Source organism: Amblyraja radiata, chromosome 24, assembly GCF_010909765.2.
Source record: "Amblyraja radiata isolate CabotCenter1 chromosome 24, sAmbRad1.1.pri, whole genome shotgun sequence".
Lineage (NCBI taxonomy): Eukaryota > Metazoa > Chordata > Chondrichthyes > Rajiformes > Rajidae > Amblyraja > Amblyraja radiata.
Genome location: NC_045979.1, coordinates 19,027,713 through 19,052,822, shown reverse-complemented (window position 1 = coordinate 19,052,822; position 25,110 = coordinate 19,027,713). Strand labels below are relative to the sequence as shown.

The 25,110-nt window shown below is 43.3% G+C and overlaps 1 protein-coding gene across 1 annotated transcript in view; it reads left to right on the top strand.

The window, feature by feature from the left end:
• LOC116986818 (chemokine-like protein TAFA-5) overlaps positions 1–25,110 on the top strand; it is a 192,334-nt gene that overhangs the window by 24,904 nt on the left and 142,320 nt on the right. The window contains exon 2 of the mRNA XM_033042541.1: positions 24,286–24,435. Within this exon, the coding sequence (XP_032898432.1) occupies positions 24,286–24,435 (150 nt within the window). The remainder of the gene's footprint in view (positions 1–24,285; positions 24,436–25,110) is intronic.

The following is a 25,110-nucleotide window of genomic DNA, read 5'->3' as shown; positions in this document are numbered from 1 at the left end:
TGGATAATGATGAGATTCTCTGTGCATATTATGAATATTCCCAATCTATGAGATCATATCAATGTTGACCATAAATTTGGATTATAAAAAAATCAGTTTGTCCGTTAGTATCAACATATGATATTACTATAATATTCATTCAACACTGCGAAGTTGAGGACGTAGGAACAAGGAACTGCAGACGCTGGCTTGTGAAAAAATGCACAAAGTGCTGGCGTAACACAGCGGGTCAGGCAGCATCTCTGGAGAACACGGATAGACGATGTTTTGAGTCAGACCTTTCTTCAGACTTGTCCTGCCCAAAATATCACCTATCCATACTCCAGGGATGCTGCCTGAAATGCTGAGTTACTCCAGCATGTGTATAGGGCACTCCTGATAATAGTAATGAATCTCAAACTTCTAAATGTCAGTGGATGGGCACCACTCATGGATTAATTCCACAACTTTAATGTCCTGGAAATATGAAGTTTTATGAATAAGTTTATTGGAATAAGTACACATACAAGGAATTTGCCTTAGTGCTCCGCTCGCAAGTAACAACACATACGGTAAACAATTAAGAATAAAACATAAAACATTACAGTTTAAACATGTGAATGAAATAAAATACCTGAGCAAAAGGAGGCTACAAACATTTGGTTATTGAGTAGAGCTGCTGCTCGTGGGGGAAAAAAGGTGTTTTTATGTCTGGCTGTGGCAGCTTTGACAGTCCGGAGTCACCTTCCAGAGGGAAGTGCTTCAAAGAGTTTGTGGCCAGGGTGAGAGGGGTCAGAGATGATCTTACCCACTCGCTTCCTGGCCGTGTACAATTCGTTGATGGGGGGAAGGTTGCAGCCAACAACCTTCTCAGCTGATCGAACGATTTGCTGCAGCCTCCGAGTGTCGTGCTTGGTAGCTGAGCCAAACCAGACCATGATGGAGAAGGTGAGGACAGACTCTACGATGGCCATATGGAATTGGACCATCATTGCCTGTGGCAGATTGAGTTTCCTCAGCTGCCGCAGGAAGTACATCCTCTGTTGTGCCTTTTTGACTGTGGAGTCGATGGTGGCCTCCCATTTAAGGTCCTTGGAGATGATGGTTCCAAGGAACTGAAAAGACCCCACAGATGTGACTGTGCTGTTGTTGATGGTGAGTGGGGGGAAGGGGTGGGTGAACTCTCCTAAAGTCTACAATCAATTCCACTGCCTTAAGAGCATAGTTGTTGCGAAGGCACCAGGACGCCAGCTGTGTCACTCCCTGTCTGTAGGCAGATTCCTCCCCATCCTGGATCAGTCCAATCAGGGTTGTGTCATCTGCAAACTTGAGAAGCTTGACAGAGGAGTCTGTGGAGGTGCAGTCGTTGGTGTAGAGAGATTAAAGGAGAGGGGAGAATGCACAGCCTTGCGGTGCTCCTAAGCTGAGGGTCTGCGGGTCCAAGATGTGCTTTCCCAGCCTCACATGCTGCTTCCTGTCTGTCAGGAAGTTGGTGATCCACCAACAGAGGGGTTCAGGCACGGTCGGCTGGGAGAGTTTGTAGTGTAGTAGCTCTGGCTACACATGGATCACTGTGTTATCTCAGATCAATTGTCTGTGTGGACTCGGTGGGCCAAAGGTTCTGTTTCCATGCTGTACCTTTCAATCAATGCAACCCATGTAATCCTTCTTCCTTCACCAGGGGTAATCTGTCATCAGCATGAGAAAATATTGCAACGGGTGGGAATCAGGCGCTGGAAAGGGTATTTGTTTTGACTTTAGGAACTTTGGTTTATGCTGAAAGATGTATCAGACCGCTATCCTTCAACTTGCCCATAAGCATTCAATTCATCAGCAGTTCAAAGTTATAAGAGCTCATTTTTCACCACCATCTGGCAACATTTTAAAGAGATGTGCATGGCAAGACTTTTACACAGAGTTGTGAGTGCTTGGAATGCGCTGCCAGGAGTGGTGGTGCTGGAGGTGGAGGCAGGGCACAGAACGTGGGTTTTAAGAAGCTTTTAATATGAACATGAAAATGCAGTGAATGGAGGAATATGGATCACGTGCAGGCGGTGGAGATTATTTTAACTTGGCATTGGATTTGTGGGCCTACGGGTTTGCTACTGTACTGTACTGTTCTACAGTATGTTATAAGTAACATCTCATTTCGGAATTCAAAGTCCCTGCAATAATTTAAAGATTTTGAAAAGCAATGTGGAGAAAGTGTCTTAAGGGTAAGGCAGTGGGCAGGGACATGATCTCGGATAAAGACAAGTGAAATCATCCATGGGGAAAGTATCACAAAAATTGCTGGGCATTAGACGAGACTGTCAAAAGAATAGAAAGTGAGAGCAAAATCAGACTGTGCTAGTGCCAGGGAAATATCATTGATCATTGTCAATTGGCCAAAGAATGATAGTCCATCATCATGTCATCTAGATATGTTGTAATATAGATAAAAAGGTTTAGGAATTGCTCTTTAATCTGGCAACAGTTTCCTGGCATCTTCACAGCTGCTGTTCCTCTTTTCTGTTGACATTGGTGTACTATTGTCACATGTACTGAGATACAGTGAAAAGTTTTTGTTTCCGTGCTATCCGATGTTACTTCGGAGTCACGTGAGTGACTACGTGAAGAACCCCGCCACGACGCATGCGTGTCATATCGCTTTCACGCTTGCGAAACGACAGGCGGGGTGGAATGTCCCCCGCAGCGGTAAGTTTGAAACCGTGACCTGCAGGTAAGTGATTTACTCTGCGGTAGTTTTTGTCCCCGCGCTGTTTTTACACAGGAAGGGAAGCTGGACAAAATAGTGTCCACAAGTGCTGCGAGTAAAGCTGGCTGGGGAGGACCGCAAAGTTGCGGGAGCCAGCAGCAGCTGAAGGCACAAGCCCCGTAAGGGATCAGCTGTGCCGACTTTTGGTCCCGCGCCGGCCAGAACACCACGGCCGGGCGGGAGACTATTCAAATGGGGCCGTCGACTTTTTGGACAAGTCGAAACGGCAGGAGACTGGGTGGAACGACGTTCCCCCGTAGCGACAATTTAAACTTGGACCTGCAGGTAAGAGCTGCGGTCTTTTTGTGTTTTTACCATGCTAATTACAGGTGGAGAAACCAACGGGCTGCGACAAAGCCAGGTGGGCTAGATGGGATCAGCTGTGCCCGATGTCGCCTCCGCACCGGCCAGATCCACTCCACGGCAGTAAAGACAAAGCTGGTGAGGGAGGACCGCGGAGCAGCGGGCAGGCAGCAGCAGTCAGCAGCACTCGGATCACCGATAGTGGGATCAGCTGTGCCCGATGTCGCCTCCGCACTGGCCAGATCCACGCAGCCGGGCGGAAAGGCTAGACACAAAAACAAACAAGGTCATGGACTCAGAGGAGTCCGACTTTGAACAACCGCGGGCGGCCAGCGACCGAGAGCGCTGGAGCCGGATGGAGCGGTGTGTGGAGCATTTGCTCCAATGTGACAGACTCCGGGAGATGGAGTCGGGTCACTGTGGGCCCTATGATAAACCCACAGCAGTACCTCTTGAAGGGCTGCACAGTGCTTCTACCTCATCAGAGGGGAGCACTGCGGGTCAGTTCTGGGCTGACCTGGAAGAGGGGTCCGCAGAAGGAAAGACAAGTGTGCAAGGGGTGCAGGAACAAGAGAACCTACTGGACTAATAAAATGGACTCCAACAAACACTACAGCCAAAGACAGCACCCCTATGCACCCACCAGCAGAACTGGTGAAAGCTCGAAGGCCCGGTATTCAAAACATGAGTCTTTTTAGGCCATGGCCCAGGCCGGCCTTCTTGGAAGATGCGGGGACCTCCAACGCCAACCAAACCGAAAATCCAGACACCAGCACAACAACAGCAGCAAAGAACCTACAAAAAGAAGTAAACCTGCCACTGGTAACTATGGAGGTAGGTGGGTCTGGTTCCCTACAAAATACAGGGAGCATGGAGGTTGGGGGGAGACTACACTCTTTTCTGAATGCATGGAGCATGTTAACAACCGATACTTACATCTTAAGCAGTATCCAGGGATATACAATAGAGTTTATACACAAGTACAGCCCTCCAGTTCAACATATACCGAACCGAATGTTCGTGCCTTCTGATAAAGAAAAATCAAAAGCGCAAGCTGAACTGGAGCGGCTTTACATAAAAGGTGTAATTGAGAAAACTCAACACGAACCATTAGAATTCGTGTCCAATATATTTATCAAAAACAAAAAAGATGGTGGTTGTCGCATTACCATAGATCTGACAAAATGGATACCTTTGTTACTGCTAAACAATTAATTTCCAAAGGTTACTTCATGGCCAGCATCGATTTAAAAGATGCTTACTATTCAGTGCCTATACGAGGTGACCACAGATGTTACTTAAAATTCAACTGAATGGGCAACTCTGGCAGTATAAAGCACTGCCAAATGGGTCATCAGCCCCAGGCTGTTCACAAAAATTTGAGACCAGCCCTAGCGTTTCTACGGAAACGTAAACACATGGTCATGGCATATTTAGATGACATACTCATTGTGGGCAAAACTTTGGAATTGGCCAAACAAACTGTAACAGCCACAAAACAGTTATTTGAAAAACTGGGATTTATTATCCATCCAGTTAAATCTAAACTAACGCCTTCCACTACTATGGACTATTTGGGGGTTTCACCATTGACTCAGTTCACATGTCGGTGACTCTGCCTAAGGGAAAGGCTAGAGATTTAATAGAGGCTTGCATAACCTCATTGACATCAGCAAACCATCCATCAGATTGGTAGCAAAAGTAATTGGCAAATGGTGGCTGCCTTTCCAGCCACACAATTTAGACCTCTACATTACCAAAACTTACAGAGAGCAAAAATACAAGCACTCTAAATTAATGCAGGTCACTTTGACAGACCTATGAAACTACCAATCAAGCTAAAATGGAATAAAATGGTGGATAGATAACATCTGGCTTTGTTCCAATCCAATCATTGTCAGTAACCTTTCCATGGTACTACAAACTGATGCCAGTGCACCAATATCATCACCAGCTGTGGAGGTAGATGGACTGCTCAGGAGGCATCATTATTACTCACACTGGGCATAAACTACCTGGAAATGTTGGGTGCATTCCATGGCCTAAAGTCATATTGTACTGGATCATATCACCAGCATGTTAGACTACAGATAGACAATACCACCGTGGTAGCATACATTAACCACATGGATGGAAACAAATCGACATCATGTGACAATCTGGCTAATACAATTTGGCAATGGTGTATCCAGAGAGATATTTGGATATCAGCCACTTACCTACCAGGAAGACTAAATTTAGTGGCAGACACCAGGTCACGCAAATTTAATGAAAACACCGAATGGATGTTGAATAAAAAAGTATTTGCTGATATTACAGCAAAATATGGAACACCAGATATCGATCTATTCGCATCCAGACTTAACCACCAGTTATCAAATTATGTTTCATGGGAACCTGACCCTGGGGCAGTGGCGACAGATGCATTTTCGCTGCATTTTCGCTGCATTGGGGGGGAAATTGTTTATTTACGCATTCCCTCCTTCCTGCCTCATCAGTCGGGTATTAAGGAAAATACAACAAGACTCTGCGTCTGGTATTGGTAATACCCGATTGGCCTACTCAACCATGGTTCCCAGTGGTATTAAACATGGTATTAGAACCATGTATCACCATCCCACATAGACCAGATTTATTGCTACATCCCGTAACAAGGGATAGCCACCCATGCCATAAACATTTGAACTTATTAATTTGTAGAGTTTTAAAAACACCTCTACTACAACTGGAACTGACGGACCGAACAGTGAACATGATCTCGGCGGCCCAAGGACAGTCAACCAAAAAACAGTATCTGGTCTATATCAGGAAGTGGGAGATGTACTGCCATAAAAACAACATCACCTACAGAGACATGAACATCCCGTCTGTTCTGGAATATCTGGCAGGCCTCCACTATGATGAGGGCTCAGTTACAGTGCCATCAACTGCGCCAGAAGTGCCCTATCGACTTACCTATGGCAGGGGACAGAGCGTTACTCTGTTGGGACTAACCCACTGGTAACAAAACTTATGAGGGGAATTTTTAATACTAATCCCCCAAGAACCAGGTACTCCCAAATATGGGATGTAAGTATTATCCTGAAGATGCTCAGGAATTGGTCTCCAGCAACAGCTCTGTCCCTACACAGACTGACATTAAAACAGTCATGCTAATAGCATTGGTCACGGCACAGAGGTACAGTCACTGCATAAAGCGCCTTGAGTATTAGAAAGGCGCTATATAAATCCCATCCATTATTATTATTATAAACTAAGACTGGACAACATGACTTCCTCAACAGAAAATATTACGTTTCATATCTATGAGTTAGTAAGCAGAACAGACAGGGATCAGCAGGCCTCAATATACAATTTAGGTCATACCCAAACAAATGACCGTCTGTGTATAATAAGACATCTGTCGTTATACATGGAGAAAACGAAAATCCTAAGAGGCAATGAGAAGGCACTTTTTGGTCAGCCACAAGCAACCACACAAAAGAGTGACGGTCCAGACCATCTCAAGGTGGCTGAAACAGGTGCTAACACAGGCTGGGGTGGATACTAATATTTTAAAATCTCATTCCACCAGGGCTGCAGCTACATTGGTAGCGATACAGTTGGATGTACCAATGGGCCAAATCCTCAAGGCAGCAGGATGGTCTCGGGGGGAAAAAACAAAAAAAAAAATTCCAGTTATTTTACAATAAACCAGTAATGAAACCTGGAACGTTTGCAGAAACAAATTTAAGTTCTGTAAATTAATTTAAACTCATAAAAAGGGGTTATAAATTTGTGTTAATAAATTTTATGATTTCAATGTCAAATTCATGTCCAAATTATGTTAACACAATTCCTCCTACAGTCATCAAGGCAGACGTGATGCATGGACTCGTTTCCACGGCATGAAATCACAGAGCTTTAAAATCTTCACGTAGTCACTCACGTGACTCCGAAGTAAAATAGTAAGATTAAACGAGAACTTACCAGTTTGAAGTTTGATCTGTATTTTATGAGGAGTTACGATGAGGGATTACGTGCCCTCCGCTCCCACCCTTGATCATATACTTAACTGGTATCTCTTCTCTAATCTTACTATGTTTAGTCATTACAGTTATCTGTGATTTCACACCGCTGCTTTGAAGAATGACACGCATGTGTCGTGGCGGGGTTCTTTACGTAATCCCTCATCGTAACTCCTCATAAAATACAGATCAAACTTCAAACTGGTAAGTTCTCGTTTAATCTTACTATTAAATCAGATACTAGATCTGATCAGAGCGGCACAGTGGCTCAGCGGTAAATTTGCTGCCAGAGACCAGAGTTTGATCCTGCTTACGGTTGCAGTCTGTATGGAGTTTGTATATTCTCTCCATGACCGTGTGGGTTTTCCTCTGGAGATGCTGCCTGACCTGTTCAGTCACTCAAGCATATTGTGTATACAGTGCATTGAGGAAGTATTCAGACCCCTTCACTTTTTCCACATTTTGTTACATTACAGCCTTATTCTAAAATTGGTTACAGTCATTTTTTTAATCATCAATCTATGCACAATACCTCATAATATAAAAGCGAAAACAGGTGTTTAGTAATTATTGCAAAATAATTAAAAATAAATAACTGAAATATCACATTTACGTAAGTATTAAGACCCTTTGCTGTGACTCTCAAAATTGAGCTTTGGTGCATCGTGTTTCCATTGATTATCCTTGAGATGTTTCTACAACTTGATAGGAGTCTACAAGTGGTAAATTAAATTGATTGCACATAATTTGGAAAGGCACACACCTGTCTATATAAGGTCCCACCGTTGACAGTGCATGTCAGAGCAAAAAACAAGCCATGAAGACGAAGGAATTGTCTGTAGACCTCCGAGACAGGATTGTGTTGAGACACAGATCTGGGGAAAACATTTTTTGGAGCATTGCAGGTCCCTAAGAGCACAGTGGCCTCCGTCATTCTTAAATAGAACTTTGAAACCACCAGGACTCTTCATAGAACCTGGCCAAACTGAGCAATCAGGGGAGAAGGGTCTTAGGATGGAGACTTACTAACATATTCAGGGAGGTGACCAAGAACCCGATGATCACTCTGACAGAGCTCCAGAGTTCCTCTGTGGAGATGGGATAAACTTCCAGAAGGACAACTATATCTGCAGCACTCCACCAATCAGGCCTTTATTGTAGAGTGGCCAGACAGAAGCCACTCCTCAGTTAAAGGCACATGACAGCCCGCTTGGAGTTTGCCAAAAGGCACCTAAACAAGATTCCCTGGCCTGATGAAACCAAGATTGAACTCTTTGGCTTGAATGCCAAGTGTCACGTCTGGAGGAAACCAGGCACCGCTCATCACCTGGCCAATACCATATCTACGGTGAAGCATGGTGGTGGCAGCCCGGACTTGAACCCAATCGAACATCTCTGAAGGGATCTGAAAATAGCTGTGCATCGACACTCCCCATCCAACCTGACAGAGCTTGAGAGGATCTGCAGAGAAGAATGGGATAAATTACCCAAATACAGGTGTGCCAAGCTAGTAGCGTGATACTCAAGAAGACTTGAGGTTGTAATCACTGCCAAAGGTGCCTCAATAAAGTACTGAGTAAAGGGTCTGAATACTTATGTAAATGTGATATTTCAGTTATTTATTTTTAATTATTTTGCAAAAATTTCTAAACACCTGTTTTCACTTTTTTATTGTGGGCTATTGTGTGTAGATTGCTGATAATTAAAAAAAAGAATTTAATCCATTTTAGAATAAGGCTGTAACGTAACAAAATGTGGAAAAAGTGAAGGGGTCTGAATACTTTCTGAATGCACTGTATCTTCGGAGTCAACCAGCGTCGGCAGTTCCTTCCTACACAACCTACAAACTTGCACGTCTTTGGAATGTGGGAGGAAACTGGTGCACCCGGAGAAAACCCACGTATTTCACAGGGAGAACGTACAAACTCCATACAGACAACACCCGTAGTCAGGATCGAACCCAGTCTCTGGCGTTGTAAGGCAGCAACTCTACTGCTGTGCCACTGTGCTGTCCTGAAACATAGTTTCAATCTGCCAATAGGTGTTGCAAGCAGTACTTACCCTCTGTTCACTTCTAGCCCTTGTATTTGTATGTTAAGACAGGAAGTACTGTCTAAGGATGTACTGTTCTAACAATGTTTCCATTGCTGGTGAGACTGGATTTTTCTGCTTTCCTTGGCTACTCTGAGGGTCAGAAGTGTCCTTGTTCTCCCGCTAATTGTCATCAGCCACTCGGAAACATGTCTTTGCCAACTATGCCAATAGTAAATGGTCTTAAAATGACAGCTGTGTGACAGTTCCCTCTCCTGAAATGGGTGTAGGTCATCAAAGACACGAGGCACGGCGAGTGTCAGTTCAAGGCTACCCGTGTATGCTGCTGCATAATGTCATGGAAATTTGGGTCACATCTCTGGAAGCTTGACTTTCAGAAAACAATGCTTGCTAAATCTGCATAAACCTGTCATCTGGCTCTGTGTTGTCCCTAAGAAAGGAAAGGAGCTGTGTGCTTCAGGTAAAAATGATCAAGATTTGGTTTGGTTTGTATTCCTGCTCCTTGCAGCAGAATAAATGAGGGGGAACCTCATTGAAACTTAGTGGAAACATCCACTCTATCCAGGCCTTTCACTAAATGTTTCCACTCGTGGGAGAGTCTAGGATCGGAGGTCACAGCCTCAGAATGAAAGGACATTGAGTTTGAAGTTTTATCATCACGTGTACTGACGTACAGTGAAAAGCTTTGATGGCGTGCTAACCAGTCAGTGGAAATACTATGCTTAATTACAATTGAGTTATCCGCAGTCTACAGATACATGATAAAGGGAATAACATTTAGTGCAAGGTAAAGTCTGATCACAGTCTGATTTGCAAGGGTTTCGGTGGTTATGGGGAGAAGGCAGGAGAATGGGGTGGAGGGAGAAAGATAGACAAGCCACATTTGAATGGCAGAATAGACCCGATGGGCCAAATGGCCTAATTCTGGTCCAATAACTTATGAAAATGACCTCAACCAGCCTACAATGAGGGACCCGGTCAAGTGCTTTACCCAAGGTCCATGTGGACAACTTCCAATGGCCTGGAGACACAAGGAAGTTCAATACTTTGAGTGTTGCTCCAGTGTCCTGGCCTCATCAATCATCATCTTCCGAAAACTGAACCATATTTGTGAGACAGGCCTCCACCACACAAAACCATGCTCGCTGTTCCTGATTAATCCATGTTTTTCCAAATGCACGCAAGTCCTGTCTACAATAGTTCAACAATTAGGCTGAAGATTTCCAGGAATTGCTGAGGGAGTTACATTTTCTCAAGATTTTGACAGCATCCTTGAAGAGTTTTCTCTCCCATGGAAATCTCTTGCTTGAAGTAGGCGGCTTCTTTGGAGAGTCTGGTGTCAGGCATGTGAACCATGAAGCTGATTGAGTGTGATCTGAATTTCAAGCATGAGATTATTGACCTGGCAGAGGATTTTGACATAGGATAACCGTGGAACAGTAATGTGCAGGAACAGGCCCTTCCGCCCACAATGTCTATGTCGAGCATGATGACGAGACTAACTTGTATCTACCTGCAACTAATCCATAACCTACCATTCCCTGCATATCCATGCCCCTATCCAACAGTCAATTGAATGCCACTATCATATCTGCCTCCACCACCACATTAGCAACATATTCCAGGCATTCACCACTCTGTGCAATTAAAAAAAAAAAAACTTGCCCTGCACATCCCCTTTAAACTTTGCCTCTTTCACCTTAAAGAACGATGGCGCAGCGGTAGAATTGCTGCCTTGTAATGCCAGAGACCCGGGTTCAATCCTGACTATGGGTGCTGTCTGTACGGACTCTGTATGTTCTCCCCGTGACGGCGTGAGTTTCCTCCAGGTGCTCTGGTTTCCTCCCATACTCCAAAGACTACAGGTGTGTAGGTTAATTGGCTTCAGTAAAAATTGTAAATTGTCTCTTGTGTATAGAGTAGTGTTGGTTTGCGGGGATCACTGGTAGGTGCGGACTCGGTGGGTCAAAGGACCTGTTTCTGCACTGTATCACTAAACTAAACTATGCCATCTAGTATATGATATTTCCATCCTGGGGGGGGAAAAGGTTGTGATTGTCTCTCCTAGCTATGAATCTCATAATTTTATATGCTTCCATCAGGTCGCCCCACAACCTCTGGCATTCCAGAGAAAACAATCTAAAACTGTCCAATCTCTCCCCGTTGCTAATACCCCTAAACCAGGCATCATGACATAGGTTCACTCACATTGCAAGTAGTCCTGTGGGATTATTTTGCGATGAAAATGTCAGTGTATTTCAGATTTGAACATACTTTACACGAGTAATTGGTGCATTAACATCAACTGGGCACATTTTGCAATGAAGTTATTATTACTATAATTGGATCTATCAAATTTTCACAAATTTCGCCTGCTAATAATGATGAAATCCATTTATTGTTAATAGTTATTGCGTTCATAAAGCAAATCATTTATACCCCTTATAGGACAGAGTTAGCATAACAGGACCTGAGTAATGCAGACAATTTTAAAATTATTGTTGATCATGTTAAGAAGGCCTCTTTGTTGGGAATTATGAGCTGGGGGATATATGGGGAATTTAGCAGTAAAGTAACAATGTTCTTGAAGGCAGACCATCAGTTTCTGAACATTGCAGAATGCAATAGGAATCAAGTCTAATGGAAAATAACTCCAAGATATTCTGTCTTTGTATTTGCGTCATTTGTCTTTTACACGAAGCTAGGAAGATCAAAATGCTGATAATTCAGATATGTTCATGTATGCCCTAATTGTAACTCTCATTGGTTTAGATTAGTTTATTACTGTCACGTGCACCAAGGCACAGTGAAAAGCTTTTTGTTGTGTGCAGTCCAGTCAGCTCGAAAAGACTCGACATGATTACATTTCATATGTGGCATCTCATATTTATGCCAGCATTGATGGGTACAACATCAGTGCAGCCTTTTTCCTAAAACGATTAGTGCTTTGGTTACTTGTATTAAGCAATATTAACGTTTAAATAAAATTTTTGCCAAAGTAACAAGAATTATTGAAAAATGTTCCACTATTTCTGCATGAGAGCGGCATGGTGGTGCAGCGGTAGAGTTGCTGCCTCACAGCATCAGAGACCCGGGTTCAATCTTGTCTAAGGGTGCCTTCTGAATGAAGTTTGCACATTCTTCCTGTCACCACATGAGTTTTCTCCGGGTACTCCAGTTTCCTCCCACACTCCCAAAAAGTGCAGGTTTGTAAATTAATTAGCTTGGTAAAATTGTAAATTGTCCCTAGTGTGTAGGATAGGGGTGATTTCTGGTTAACACGTACTCAGTGGGGTGAAGGGCCTGTTTCCGCATTGCGTCTCTAAAGTCTAAAGAGTAAGCATTATGGAGGTGTGCGCGCAAGGTGTTAGTTCAGCTGCTTGTGAGCTAATCACTGATGGTGGACCAGCCACCAGGCTTTGGTAGCCTCCCCTCGCCTCGCCACACCGCGTAGGAAACATGCCACTCAGCCCACTGACTCCATCTGCAATTTATCCCATCAGATAAAGCATAAAAAGAAGTTTAATTTGACACCTAATTCACTTTCATATGTTCAGTATTAAAAGAGTTATGGCCATTTTCATACTCTGAAATTAGCATCTTGTTCCATATTGCTTTTCCAATGACTGTTAATGAGTTTCAATGAGTCTTTCAATGAGTTATCAAAAGCCATGATCAAGGACAGTCAAAAGCCCATAACTTTCTTAAAAATTAAGAGAACTGAATGAAATTTTCAGTTATTATAGATTGAAGCATTCTGAAACAAATATGAAACAATCTTACCTGGATGACCTGAAATTAAAGCATATAATTAGTTAGTTACCTAATTGTAGCTAATTACAAAATTCAATTACTAGATCTAAACATCTATCCATTTCTTAAGAAAAGGTGAACATTTTTAAATAGCTTAAGTGTCCAAATAACATTCACACAAGAATTCACAATATAACATGATTTTTAAATCTCATTGTCATGAATTTATAGGCCAAATGGTAGGAATTTAGTGTTTAATTCCTGTAAATTAGTGGGCATTTAAATCATCTTGCGAGTGAGATTTTGTGGAACGCGATCGTTTGGATCGTTCCGGTTGCGGTGAATTTGAACCCCATATCGGCAGGAAAAACACTGCCGGTTCGTATTGGGCCATAATCACATTTTCGCCAATGAAATTTGGATTAAAGTAATCCTAAGAAGCAAGTTTATATGTAAAATAGACGACTTGCCTTATATTTTGTCCCCTACGTGAGAACCCCCCCCCCCTCAAAGGCGCCAAAGTCGCGCACACGGCCAGTGGCAGAACTGCAGCCCCGCTGAAGGTAAATATTGTAACATACCTATATAGAGGTGTTCAAAATCATGAGGAATTGATCAGGTAAATGCACAGTCTCTCTCCTATGAAAAAGAGAACTAGAGTACATGGGTTCAATGTGGGGAGAGGGGGGATGGGGGCGAAGATGTAAAAGGAACCTGAGGGGTAACATTTTCACACAAAGGGTGGTGGTTGTAAGGAACAAGCTGCTGGAGGAGGTAGTTGAGCCAGGTACCATTGCAGCTGATACACTGATAGAACCGGTTTAGAGGGATATGGGCCAAACACAGGCAGGTGTAGATGGGGCATGTTGGTCAGCATGGAGAAGTTGGACCGAAGGGCCTGTTTCCACACTGTATGACACTTTAACCATGGCTTTGGTTAAGCTGCAAATGGAGTATTGGGTGTAGTTCTGTTTACTTAATTACAAAAAGAATGAGGAGGCATTGGAGAGAGTGCATATATTAGGGATTAGGGGCCATTAGCTTCAAAGAGAGGTTGGAGAAACTTGGATTCTTTCTCTGGAAGACTGGAGATTGAGGGGAGACCTGATAAAAGCGTATTAAATTGTGAGGTGTATAGATAGGGTAGACGGTCAGAACCTATTTCCCTGGAGGGAACTGTCAAAGACTGAAGGGCACAGCTTTAATGTGAAAGGAGCGTGGACTTTGTGGTCCGAAGGGCCTATTTCCATCCTCTATCTCTAAACAAAGTGGGGGCCATTATTGGAGATGTTTTCAAGAGTTCCCAGTCAGAACATTAAATACAACCCAGTGCGTGTGGATTATAGAAATGACGGAGACCTTAAACGTGGAAAGAATCAGATTTTCCCTGTTGGACAAACAGGAATTATTCGTTGGAACATGGTCTCCTTTTATTGATTACTTAAAGGGTCAGAATAGTTCAGCACAGGAACCTGACTAGCACGGGCTAAAGAATGGATGAAATGCTATACTCTGAAATGTACGAATATATCTCGAATGAAGTTTTTTATTTTAATAAATTTTTCCATTCTTCTTTAACTAACTTTTTCCTTTTTTTTTTTTTCTTTTTTTGTTTTTGTTTTTCTTCTCTTTCTTTTCTTTCTTTACTTCATCTATCTCTTTAGTTCTATCTAGTTTTTTTTTAAAAAGGAAGAAAAAGGCAAAAGGTATTGGAGACAATGTAATAATAATTGACAATATTGTCAATTTAAAAATGTAAGACTGTAATGATGTAATAGGTTATGTACCTATCTCCAATAAAAAATATTTAAAAAAAAAAAAAAAAAAAAAAATACAACCCAGTGCACTTTATTTCGTGGCTAATTTCAGATGCAGAACACTACCATATTGTATGTTTAATATTACCTACTGGGGGTGGATTTCTAGCCACTAATGTATGAATTTAATTGCATTTTATTTCAGATATTCAGAAGCGATTCTTATTTCCACTAATTATTTTTTTTAAAAGGCTGCTTATTCCTGATGCTTTTATCTGTTGGCAGCTGAGTTAACTTTGAACACAAAACCCCATAATTTGAAAAATCTTACATTCAAATATATCTGCTTGGGGAAAATGCCTGCGATGTAATTGGCAAATGTATTCATTATTTTCATTTTTGGGGTTAATTAGAAAGCATTGAACCTGAAAATATAACCGTTATGGGTTTTTTTTCTCAACGAAAGAGCAGCATTGATTCCTAACGTAATGTGTTTAGTAAAATTATAATCTATATAATTAAAGTAACTTTGTATTTATTCCACCTGGGGATTAAATATTATGAAACGTGCAAAATGGTGAGTGTTATACGTATATGATCAGTTATTACATCAGTGGCAACAAACATAGAACAGTACAGCACAAGAACAGACCTTTTGGCCCTCAATGTTTATGCCAAACACGATGCCAGTTAAACTGATCTAATTTGCCTGGATGTGATCCACATACCTCCATTCCCTGCACTTCCATGTGCCCATCTAAAAGCGACCTAAACACCACTATCGTATCTGCCTCCATCACCATCACCATCTCTAGTAATGTATTCCAGGCCCCCACCATGCTTTGTGTTTTTAAAAAAAAACTAAAAAAAACTTGCCCCACGCATCTCAATTGAACTTTCCCCCTCTCACTTCATGCCCTCTAATATTGGACATTTCCACCCTGAGAGAAAAGGTTCTGACTGTCCACCCAATCTTTGCCTCTCCCAGAATTTTATATCATTCTATCAAGTCTCCCCTCAACCTCCAATGTTCCAGAGAACACAAAGTTTAAGTCTAACAAAATGCAGCAAAAGAAATAACTGAAAGCCTTGCAATTTTAGTACAGCCAGTCTGTTTTATAGTCAATAGCATTCTTAAGAAATGTTTTCGTTATTGTAACTTTAGAGTGGAAATGGCAAAGACTAGAGGGCATAGCTTTAAGGTGAGGGGCAAAGTTTAAAGGTGATGTGTGGGTGTAATTTTTTTTTTTACACAGAGGCTGGTTGGTGCCTGGAATGTGCTGCCTTGGGTGGTGATGGAGGCAAATATGATAGTAGCATTTAAGAGGCGTGTAAGTCGAGGAGATACTTTAACTTTGCATCATGTTCGGCGTGGCCATTGTCCGCTGAAGAGACTGTTCCTGTGCTGAACTGTTCTATATACTAAATATGGCAGCTAATGTAGTGTCATACAGCACAGAAACAGGCCCTTCAGCCCAACGTATCCATGCCACCCAAGTCCCATCTACACTAGTCCTACCTGCCTGTGTTTACCCATATCCCTCTAATCCTATCCATGTACCTATCTAAATGCCTCTTAAACATTGCGATAGTGCCTGCCCCAATTGCCTCCTCTGGCGGCTCGTTCCATACACCCACTACCCTTTGAAATAAAGTTACCCCTCAGGTTCCTATTAAATCTTTCCCCTCTCCTTAAACCTACAGTATATCCTCTGGTTCTCGGTTTCCCCTATTCTAGGCAAAAGACTGTGTGTTTGCCCGATCTATTCCTCTCATGATTTTGTACACCTCTATGAGATCAATCCTCATCCTCCTGCACTCCAAGGAATAGAGGCCTAGCCTGCTCAACCTCTCCCTACAGGCCAGGCCCTCGAGTACTGGCAACATCCTCGTAAATCTTCTCTGCACCCTTTACAGCCTGACAACGTCTTTCCTATAGCATGTTGACCAAAATTTGCACACACAAATTTCTTAGAACAGGCATGTGATTATATTTATAAAAATGTGGTTTGAGAAATAGGATGTTCCATTCCTTTTTGAATTTGTTTATCCACTTGTGAAACTAAGCCTTGTTCCTCATTTGAAAGATTATGGTTGACTAATGCCTTGGGACAACTCTAGCAGGAATGATTAAGTGCAGTTGAAAATCAACAGCAACGGTCAAAGGGCCTGTTTCTGTGCTGTAATTAAACTAAACATTTATCTAGAGCACAAACTGCTAGCATAACTCAGCAGGTCAGGAAACATCTCTGGAGGACGTGGATAGGCGACATTTCAGGTTAGACCTTTCTTCAGACTCCAGAGATGTTGCCTGACCCGCTGAGTTACACCAGCACTTTGAGTTCCATGCTATGCATTCTAGGTTTAGGTTTAAGATTGTTATTGTCACATGTGCCGAGGTATAGTAGCAAGCTTTGTTTAGCATGTTATCCAAACAGATTAGAAATACGACAACCAAGGCAAACTCAAGTAAAATATATATACAGTAAAGGGGAAGATACAGAGTGCAGAGTACAGTTTAAAGTATGTTATTGTCATGTGAAATTATTTTTCACTGCACTCTGCATGGTAGCATATCAGGTCCCTAGACAAAGTCCAATGTCCACAATGGGGAAGAGGTGAATTGGACAGGACCATAGCTTCAGGCACGTGCGGAGAGTAATTATCTTAAACCACGCATGCACAGATTGTTCTCCTCTCCGTAAGCTGTCAGTCAATTTTTATAAAGTCTTCAAAAGCTATATCTCTTAATAAAGTACCATACTTCCCGGCAATGAAGACGCACCTGCATTGAAGACACCCCCCCATTTTGAGTTGCTAAATTTTGAAAGGAGGCTGGCGGGACATGAATTTCTCACGCTCAAAAAATAAAAAATAAAAATAAAGAAAGTAACAATTCAATTTGCCCCCAAGGCTTCCATGTCTCCTTCATTCTGAATTACTGAATGGGTGGGGGGAGGAGGGCGACGGCAGGTGGAGAGATGGTGGGGGAAACGGGAGCACTCCGGGACAAGTTGAATCATTTGTGATCTTATTGAATGACTATACTAGTTCAAGGGACCAACTGGGGTGAGAGTTCCTTTCACAGCGTGTGGGGAGTCTGGCCAGGGGTAAAGTTGAGGGGAGGGCAGGAGCGTTGAGAAGGAGGGGGTCGGGGATCATGCCAGTAACCCACTCATTCACCGCTGCCACGTCGCTCCGGGCGCGGAGCCACCACATTGTGGTCGGAGAGGGAAGTAGCTCGGGTGGCTGTTTGCGGCCGCCGGGACCTCAGCGCTCTCTGCTGGCCCTCTCACCTCTGGCAGTGCTCTCCGTCTGAACACCACTCTCCTGCCGCTCGCCAGCCTCGCTCATGTCAGCCGCTTCCCGCAAATCCTTAAATTCCGATTAACAACCTAACCTTTGGCCTCCAAGACGCATGTAAATTTTTGTGCCTTATTTTTGGGTAAAAAATAGCGTCTTCATTGCCGGGAAATACGGTATTTCAAAACAAATAGCTCAAAGAAATCTACTTACCACATATTTGTACATGAACTCCATTCTTCTCTCTGTTTCTTAAGATAATGACAATCCATGTTTGAAAACCCCGCCAGTAGGCTGCTGCGCATGCGCAGTATGCAGTCCATTGTGTAAAGGCAGAATTTCAGCTGCCTTCAGCTCCGCTTGTCATGAAGCCTTGACGGCACGTGAGCTGCACATACTTTCGCGTATTACATGAACTGCGCATGAAAGGCACGGAGAATTATGCCTACGTAAGATCGATCTCTTAGGTAGGTATAATTCTCCCGTGCCTTTACTTTTTATATTTAATAATTACCATTTTATAATTTTATTTGGGTTAGGCAGATCCTACCTTGCCTACCCTGACGGCACGTGCCTGCATAGCTTATGGAAGGACCATTCAGAAACTTAAGAGCCTACCCAATTCTTTGTGTAAATATTTATCTAAATAGGTGGTCTTTGGCCAGAACCAGTCTCAACCCGAAGCGTCACCCATTCCTTCTCTCCATAGATGCTGCCTCACCCGCTGAGTTACTCCAGCAATTTGTGTTTGCCTTCGATTTTATCCAGCATCTGCAGTTCTTTCTCACACACCCCATGTGGCCTAACTTGTTTTAGATTTTACTTTTGGAGATACAGTGTGGAAACAGGCCCTTCGGCCCACCGAGTCCGCACCGACCACTATTACCCTTGCACTAGGACGATTAACAGCAGCCAATTAACCTACAACCCTGCAGGTCTTTGGAATGTGGAAAGGAACCGGAGAAAACCCAGGCGGTCAAAGGGAGAACGTACAAAGTCCATACAGTCAGCACCCGTAGTCAGGATCGAACCCGGGTCTCTGGCGCTGTAAGGCAGCAGCTCTACTGCTGCGCCACTGTGCCGCCGGTAATTTTTGAAAGGTAATATTTTAAAAGTGCTTGCTGAAGGTGGAACTTAGAGTCATAAAGGTGCATCTCCTAGTTCTGCGTTGGAATGGCTGGCAGCCTTGGGCAAGTTGTGGACTGCCGTAGGCAACTTTGCTCCCTGATCAGTTTATTCCTTCGTCCTGAAGTACAAGAAGCAATTGAGGAGTTGAAACCAGAATCACTTTCACGCTGGGCTTCATGATATTGCTCAGCAGGCATCTGTAGCTCTCCTGTTTGAAGCAATCCAGGCCTTAGGACCACGTTGCTGGTGCCTTGGGCTACACGTCCCAGAGCTGGGATCAAATCGATTTCTCAACCCTAATGTAATGTCGTTAAGCTAGATTTACGAGGGTGTTGCCAGGACTCAAGCATCTACGGGGAGCACAGTGCCTTGCAACGCCAGAGGCCCAGGTTTGATCCTGGCCACGGGTGCTGTCTGTGTGGAGTTTGTACGTTCTCCCTGTGACTGCATGGGTTTTCTCCGGGTGCTCCAGTTTCCTCCCACACTCCAAAGACGTACAGGTTTGGAGGTTAATTGGCCTTGGTAAAATTGTAAATTGTCCCCAGTGTGTAGGATAGTGCTGGTGTAAAGGTTGATTGGTGTTTGGCACGGAGTCGATGATCAGGAGGCCTATTTTCATGCAGTATCTCTAAAGTCTAAAGCCTGAGTTGCAGGGAGAGGTTGGGTAGTTCAGGACTTTATTCCTTGGAGTGCAGGAGGTTGAGGGGTGATCTTATAGATGTATATAAATCATGGGAGGAATTGTTCAGTTTAGTTCATGATTGTCACGTGTAACGAGATGCAGTGAAAAGCTGTTTTGGTGCGTGCTATCCAGTCAGCAAAAATACTGATTACAATCAAGCCATCCACAGTGTATAGATATAAGATAAAGGGAATAACGTTTAGTGCAAGCTAAAGTCTGATTAAAGATAGTGTGAGGGTCTCCTTTCAGGTAGATTGTAGGTCATGACTACTCACTAGTAGGGGATAAGTTGGTTCAGTTGCCTGATAACAGCTGGGAAGAAACTGTCCCTGAATCTGGAGGCATGTGTTTTCACACTTCTGTACCACTTGCCTGATGAGAGAGGGGAGAAGAGGGAATGACTAGTGTGAGACTGATTCTTGATTATGCTGGTGGCCTTGCCGAGGCAGCGTGAAGTATACAGAGTCAATGGAAGGGAGGTTGATTTGCGTGATGGCCGGGGCTACATCCACAACACCCTGCAATTTCCTGCGGTCTGAGATGGAGCTGTTCCCAAACCATGCTGTGATACATCCCAATAAAATATTGTCTATGGCGCATCTATAGATGTTGGTGAGAGGTGTTCATGACATGATGAACATCCTAAGCCTTCCAAGGAAGTTGAGGCATTGGTGAGCTTTCCTGGCCATTGTTTTGATATGGCTGGTCCATGACAAGTTGCTGGTGATATTTACTTCTGAGAACTTGAAGCTTTCAACCATCTCTACTTTGTCACTGTTAATGTATACAGGGGTATGTGTACCACTTCGCTTTCTGAAATCAACCTCAATCTCCTTTGTCTAAATCGGGTTGATGTACAGAGACTTTTACCCAGAGTTTGGTGAGAGTAAGTGTTTGGCATGGACTAGAAGGGCCGAGATGGCCTGTTTCCGTGCTGTAATTGTTATATGGTTATATAGTTGAATTAAGAACCAGAGGACATAGGTTTAACGTGAGAGATGCAAGATATAAGAACCTGAGGGACAATCTTTTCGCTCATCGGGTGGTGGATATATGGAACGAGCTGCCTGAGGAGGTAGCTGAAACAGGTATTATAACAGCATTTGAATGACATTCGGTTCATGGATATGAAAAGTTTAGTGCGATATGGGCCAAAGACAGGCAATTAGGACAAGTGTAGATGGAGCATCTTGATTGGCATGGACGAGTTGGGCCGAAGGGCTTGTTTCCATGCTATAGAACTCTCAGACTTCATGAACTGTGTTATGAAGATGTTACCCCCATTGGTAATAGATTATGAGTTTTCAAGTAGTATGGTTGTATAAAAAATGCCGATTTGCTTGTTTTAATAAGTCATTAGTTTGTCCTTGGATCTCCTTTCTGTCAATTAATGTATCTCAGGGTTATTTTAATTACCGCTGTAGTTTTTTGGAGAGAGTGTTATAAATGTCAAAGCAAATTTAGTACTAGATAAGATGATTCATTTTGAGTTGCTCTCAGATCATTGAAGAGCATACATTGAACTATATGGCACAGGAACAGCTCATCCATGCCGACCAAGGTGATTTTTGTTAAATGATGGAGTGTAGGATAGAAAACTGAGACCGTGTTATCATAGAATATAGAACAGTACAGCACAGAAACAAGGCCCTTCGGCCAACAATGTCTGTGCTGAACATGATGCCAAGATCAACTTTTATCCACCTGCACAAAATACATTTCCCTCCTTTCCCTACAAATACATGTGCATGTTCAAAAGTCGTGTGTGTTTGCACCACCTTACTCACAATTGTCCGGTGGTGTGTTTTCATCATGTTTTGTTCAGATTGATGTTATATTTTACAAGTTATTCACATTTTTAACTTTACAAAATCCAGTTTGAGAAAGAATGACGCGAACACTGCAGTGGCAGTTACAGCTATCACAATGGGATCTCATTTGCAACAATGTTGCAATCACAGATCACTGAGTCCTGGCAGAGGGAGGCTGAACAGGAGGGGGAGGCAGTGCTGGGGGAGGCAGGGACAGTGGAATTTGATTTTTTTTTTTTGAAGTCCTGGCAGCAAATGCTTGCATTTTTTTAAAGTTTAAAAAGAGGGAGGATGAAGAGGTGGGGGAGGGAGTGCTGGGGATAAGGGAAAATGAGCCGCTCCTGCGCAATTGGGGACTATGGGTGAGTGGTGGAATGTTGCGTTGGGGGAACGTGTTATGTTGGGGGAAACGGGTGAGTGGTGGAATATTACGTTGGGGGAATGGGTTGCTTTGGAGGACCTCCCGTGTGACAGGGACCCAACGGGTCCCACTTGGTCTAGTCTCCTTTAAACTTTGCCACTCTCTCTTTAAAGCTATTCCTTGTGGACAAAACATAAGGCCAAAGAAAAACGACAAAACGAAAGCAAAATGAGGAAAATAATGTTGCATTTATGGGATACTGAGGAAATTGTTGCAGATACTGTAATTTTGAACAAAACACAAAGTGCCTGACAAACCCAATGGGTCAGGCATCATCTGTGGAGGGAATGGACAAGTGGCATTTCAGATTACAGGCAATGTTTTGGATCAGGAGCGGCTTTCATCTGAAGAACGTTCCCAACCCTGAGCATCGCCTGTCCATGTCCTCCACAGATGTGTCCTCCACGTTATGTTCCTCCAGGATGATGTTTTTCTTTTGAAAGAGTTTGGTTATATTGCATTTGAAAGAATGACGTTTCATTGCCAAGTAACTGTTTTCATTGCTTACACAATTTCACTTGAAATGAATAATGCCTCTTATTGGATCAGATGGCCCAATGTTCTGATGTGCCTCCAATCCCTCAGTCAGTGCTTTATGCTGTTGCTTTGCTTGCTACATTTGCCACACACAAACCCCATCTGTCATTGCCTCGGGATATTGCAATAGCAAATGGTTGTGTTACTCCCAGGTCAGTGCTAACTTCTAAACAATTGTTAACCATTTACCAATTTCTATCCAATTAAAATAGCACAATGATGAAGCTGACCTCGGTTACTGCCTGTGTGTGGAGTTTGCACGTTTTCCCTGTGACAGCGTGGGTTTCCTCCGGGTGCTCTGGTTTTCCTTTCCCATCCCAAAGACGTGCAGGTTTGTTATTTCATACATTATCGGAGCAGAATTAGGCCATTTGGCCCATCATATTGACTCCATTCAAACATGGCTGATCTATCGTTCCCGCTCAACCCCATTTTCCTGCCTTCTCCCCATAACCCATGACACCCAGGTTAATTGCCCTCTGTAAATTGCCCCTAGTTTGTGGTGGATGGATACAAAAGTGGGATTTCATAGAACGAGTGTGAATGGATAATCGATGGTCAAGGACTCAGTGGGCCAAAGGGCCAGTTTCTATGCTGGGTCTTTCGATCCGTCCTGTTCAATTAATAATTACTGTGAATGCCACCCAGAATAAAACTGCTGAAAACCAGCACTCCTAACTGCACTAACACATAGCATCCTACTGGCCTACTGAGAAGGAACGCATTGTGTGAAGTATCATTCCTCATCTTTCATTTTAAACTAAAAATATGGTATGCTTAGTTTAACTCGGAAATACAGTGTGTAATTGGGCCCTTCGGCCCTGCGAGTTCACACCGACCATTGATCACCCGTTCAGACTAATACGATGCTACTCCACTTTTCCATCCACTCCCTACACACTAAGGGCAATTTTACAGAGGTCCACTAAACCTACAAACCTGCACGTATTTGGGATGTGGGAAGAAACTTGAGCACCTGAAGGAAATCCACAGTCACAGGGAGAACGTGCAAACTCCACGTAGACACCACCCAAAGTCAGGATCGAATCCGGGTCTCTGGTGTTGTGAGGCAGCAGCTCTACCAGCTGAGCCACCGTGCCGCCCATTGTCAAGAACTTGGCTAATGTTGGTTGGAACTAGTTAAAATTCGATTGAAAGTCCTTTTAGAATATTTGTTTGGTCTTTCATAACTATTGTCCATTGATTCTTACTGGCATTCAAGTTCAATTGCATTGGTTGAGAGTCTTTAAGGGATATCTTGCAATTCACACAATGAACAGTAACTGGGAATCGGGGGAAAGATCAATCTGCTGATTCGCCATTTAATGCACAGTCTTCCAATTGACCTCTTGGGAGAGTTTAGACTTTAGAGATGCTGCGTGGAAACAGGCCCTTCGGCCCACCGAGTCCACACTGACCACCGATCACCCATACACTAGTTCTATCCCACACGCTAGGGGCAATTTCAGAAGCCAATTAACCTACAAATCTGCATGTCTTCGGAGTGTGGGAGGAAACCGGAACACCATGAGAAAACCCACACGGTCACAGGGAGAACGTACAAACACTGTGCACACAGCACCCACAGTCAGGATCTAGACCAGGTCATTGGCATTGTAAGGCAGCAACTCTACCGCTGCACCACTGTGCCGTCTCCCACACTGGAAAAAGTAAAGCTTACTAACAAACTCACACTAGCTTCCTCCAGGGTGACCATTTTGTCAATTTGTATTGAGTGATTAGGGATGAGCGAAGGTTTACGCATTGATTCCTGTGTTGTCTGTTTTGTTCTAGGTCAGCTGTCTGTGGGTGCATGTGAAATAGTTACCTTGGACAGAGATAGTAGTCAACCACGAAGAACGATAGCCAGACAAACAGCACGATGTGCGTGTAGGAGAGGACAGATTGCTGGTACAACAAGAGGCAAGCCAGCCTGTGTGGATGGTAAGTGATAGACAGTTGCAAATGGAAAAGCAGGGAACCTTCTGAAATGTAATTACTTCTGAGCATTTCATAATTACCTTGGGTGCCTATTGATGAATACTATTGTCTTGGTGATCAAATAATAATTATTAAATGCCTTGGATTTTAAATTCTTGGACCTTGGGACACCAGGAACAAACTCTAGAAAGGAATTACGATTCCCAGGAGGACAACATCCTCTTTTTTTTTTGCTTCTTCTTCGACAAAACATCCTCTCAAAGCAAAGTCTAATATAAATGATAATAACAGGGAATTTAAAAACCTCTTACCGTTGCAAGAAACAGTAATTGAAAGGCATTCCCCTGTCCACATGAGCAATAATTTGATTCTTGAGTTTGAGCTTGCTTGAACTGTTTGTACAATCCTCCAAATTATCTATTAGCAGACGTTTCAGGATGAATCGCAGAAACAAGGAACTGCAGTTGCTGGTTTTCACCAAAGGACGCAGCGTGCTGGAGTAACTCAGCGGGTCAGGCAGCTTATCTGGAGAATGTGGACACGTTTGAAGAAGGGTCCCGACCCAAAACGTCACCTGTCCACGCTCTCCAGAAGTGGTGCAATGCCGCAGCTGGTACACCTGCTGCCTCTCAACACCGGAGACCCTTCCTTGAGTTTGACCTCTGGTGGTGTCTGTGT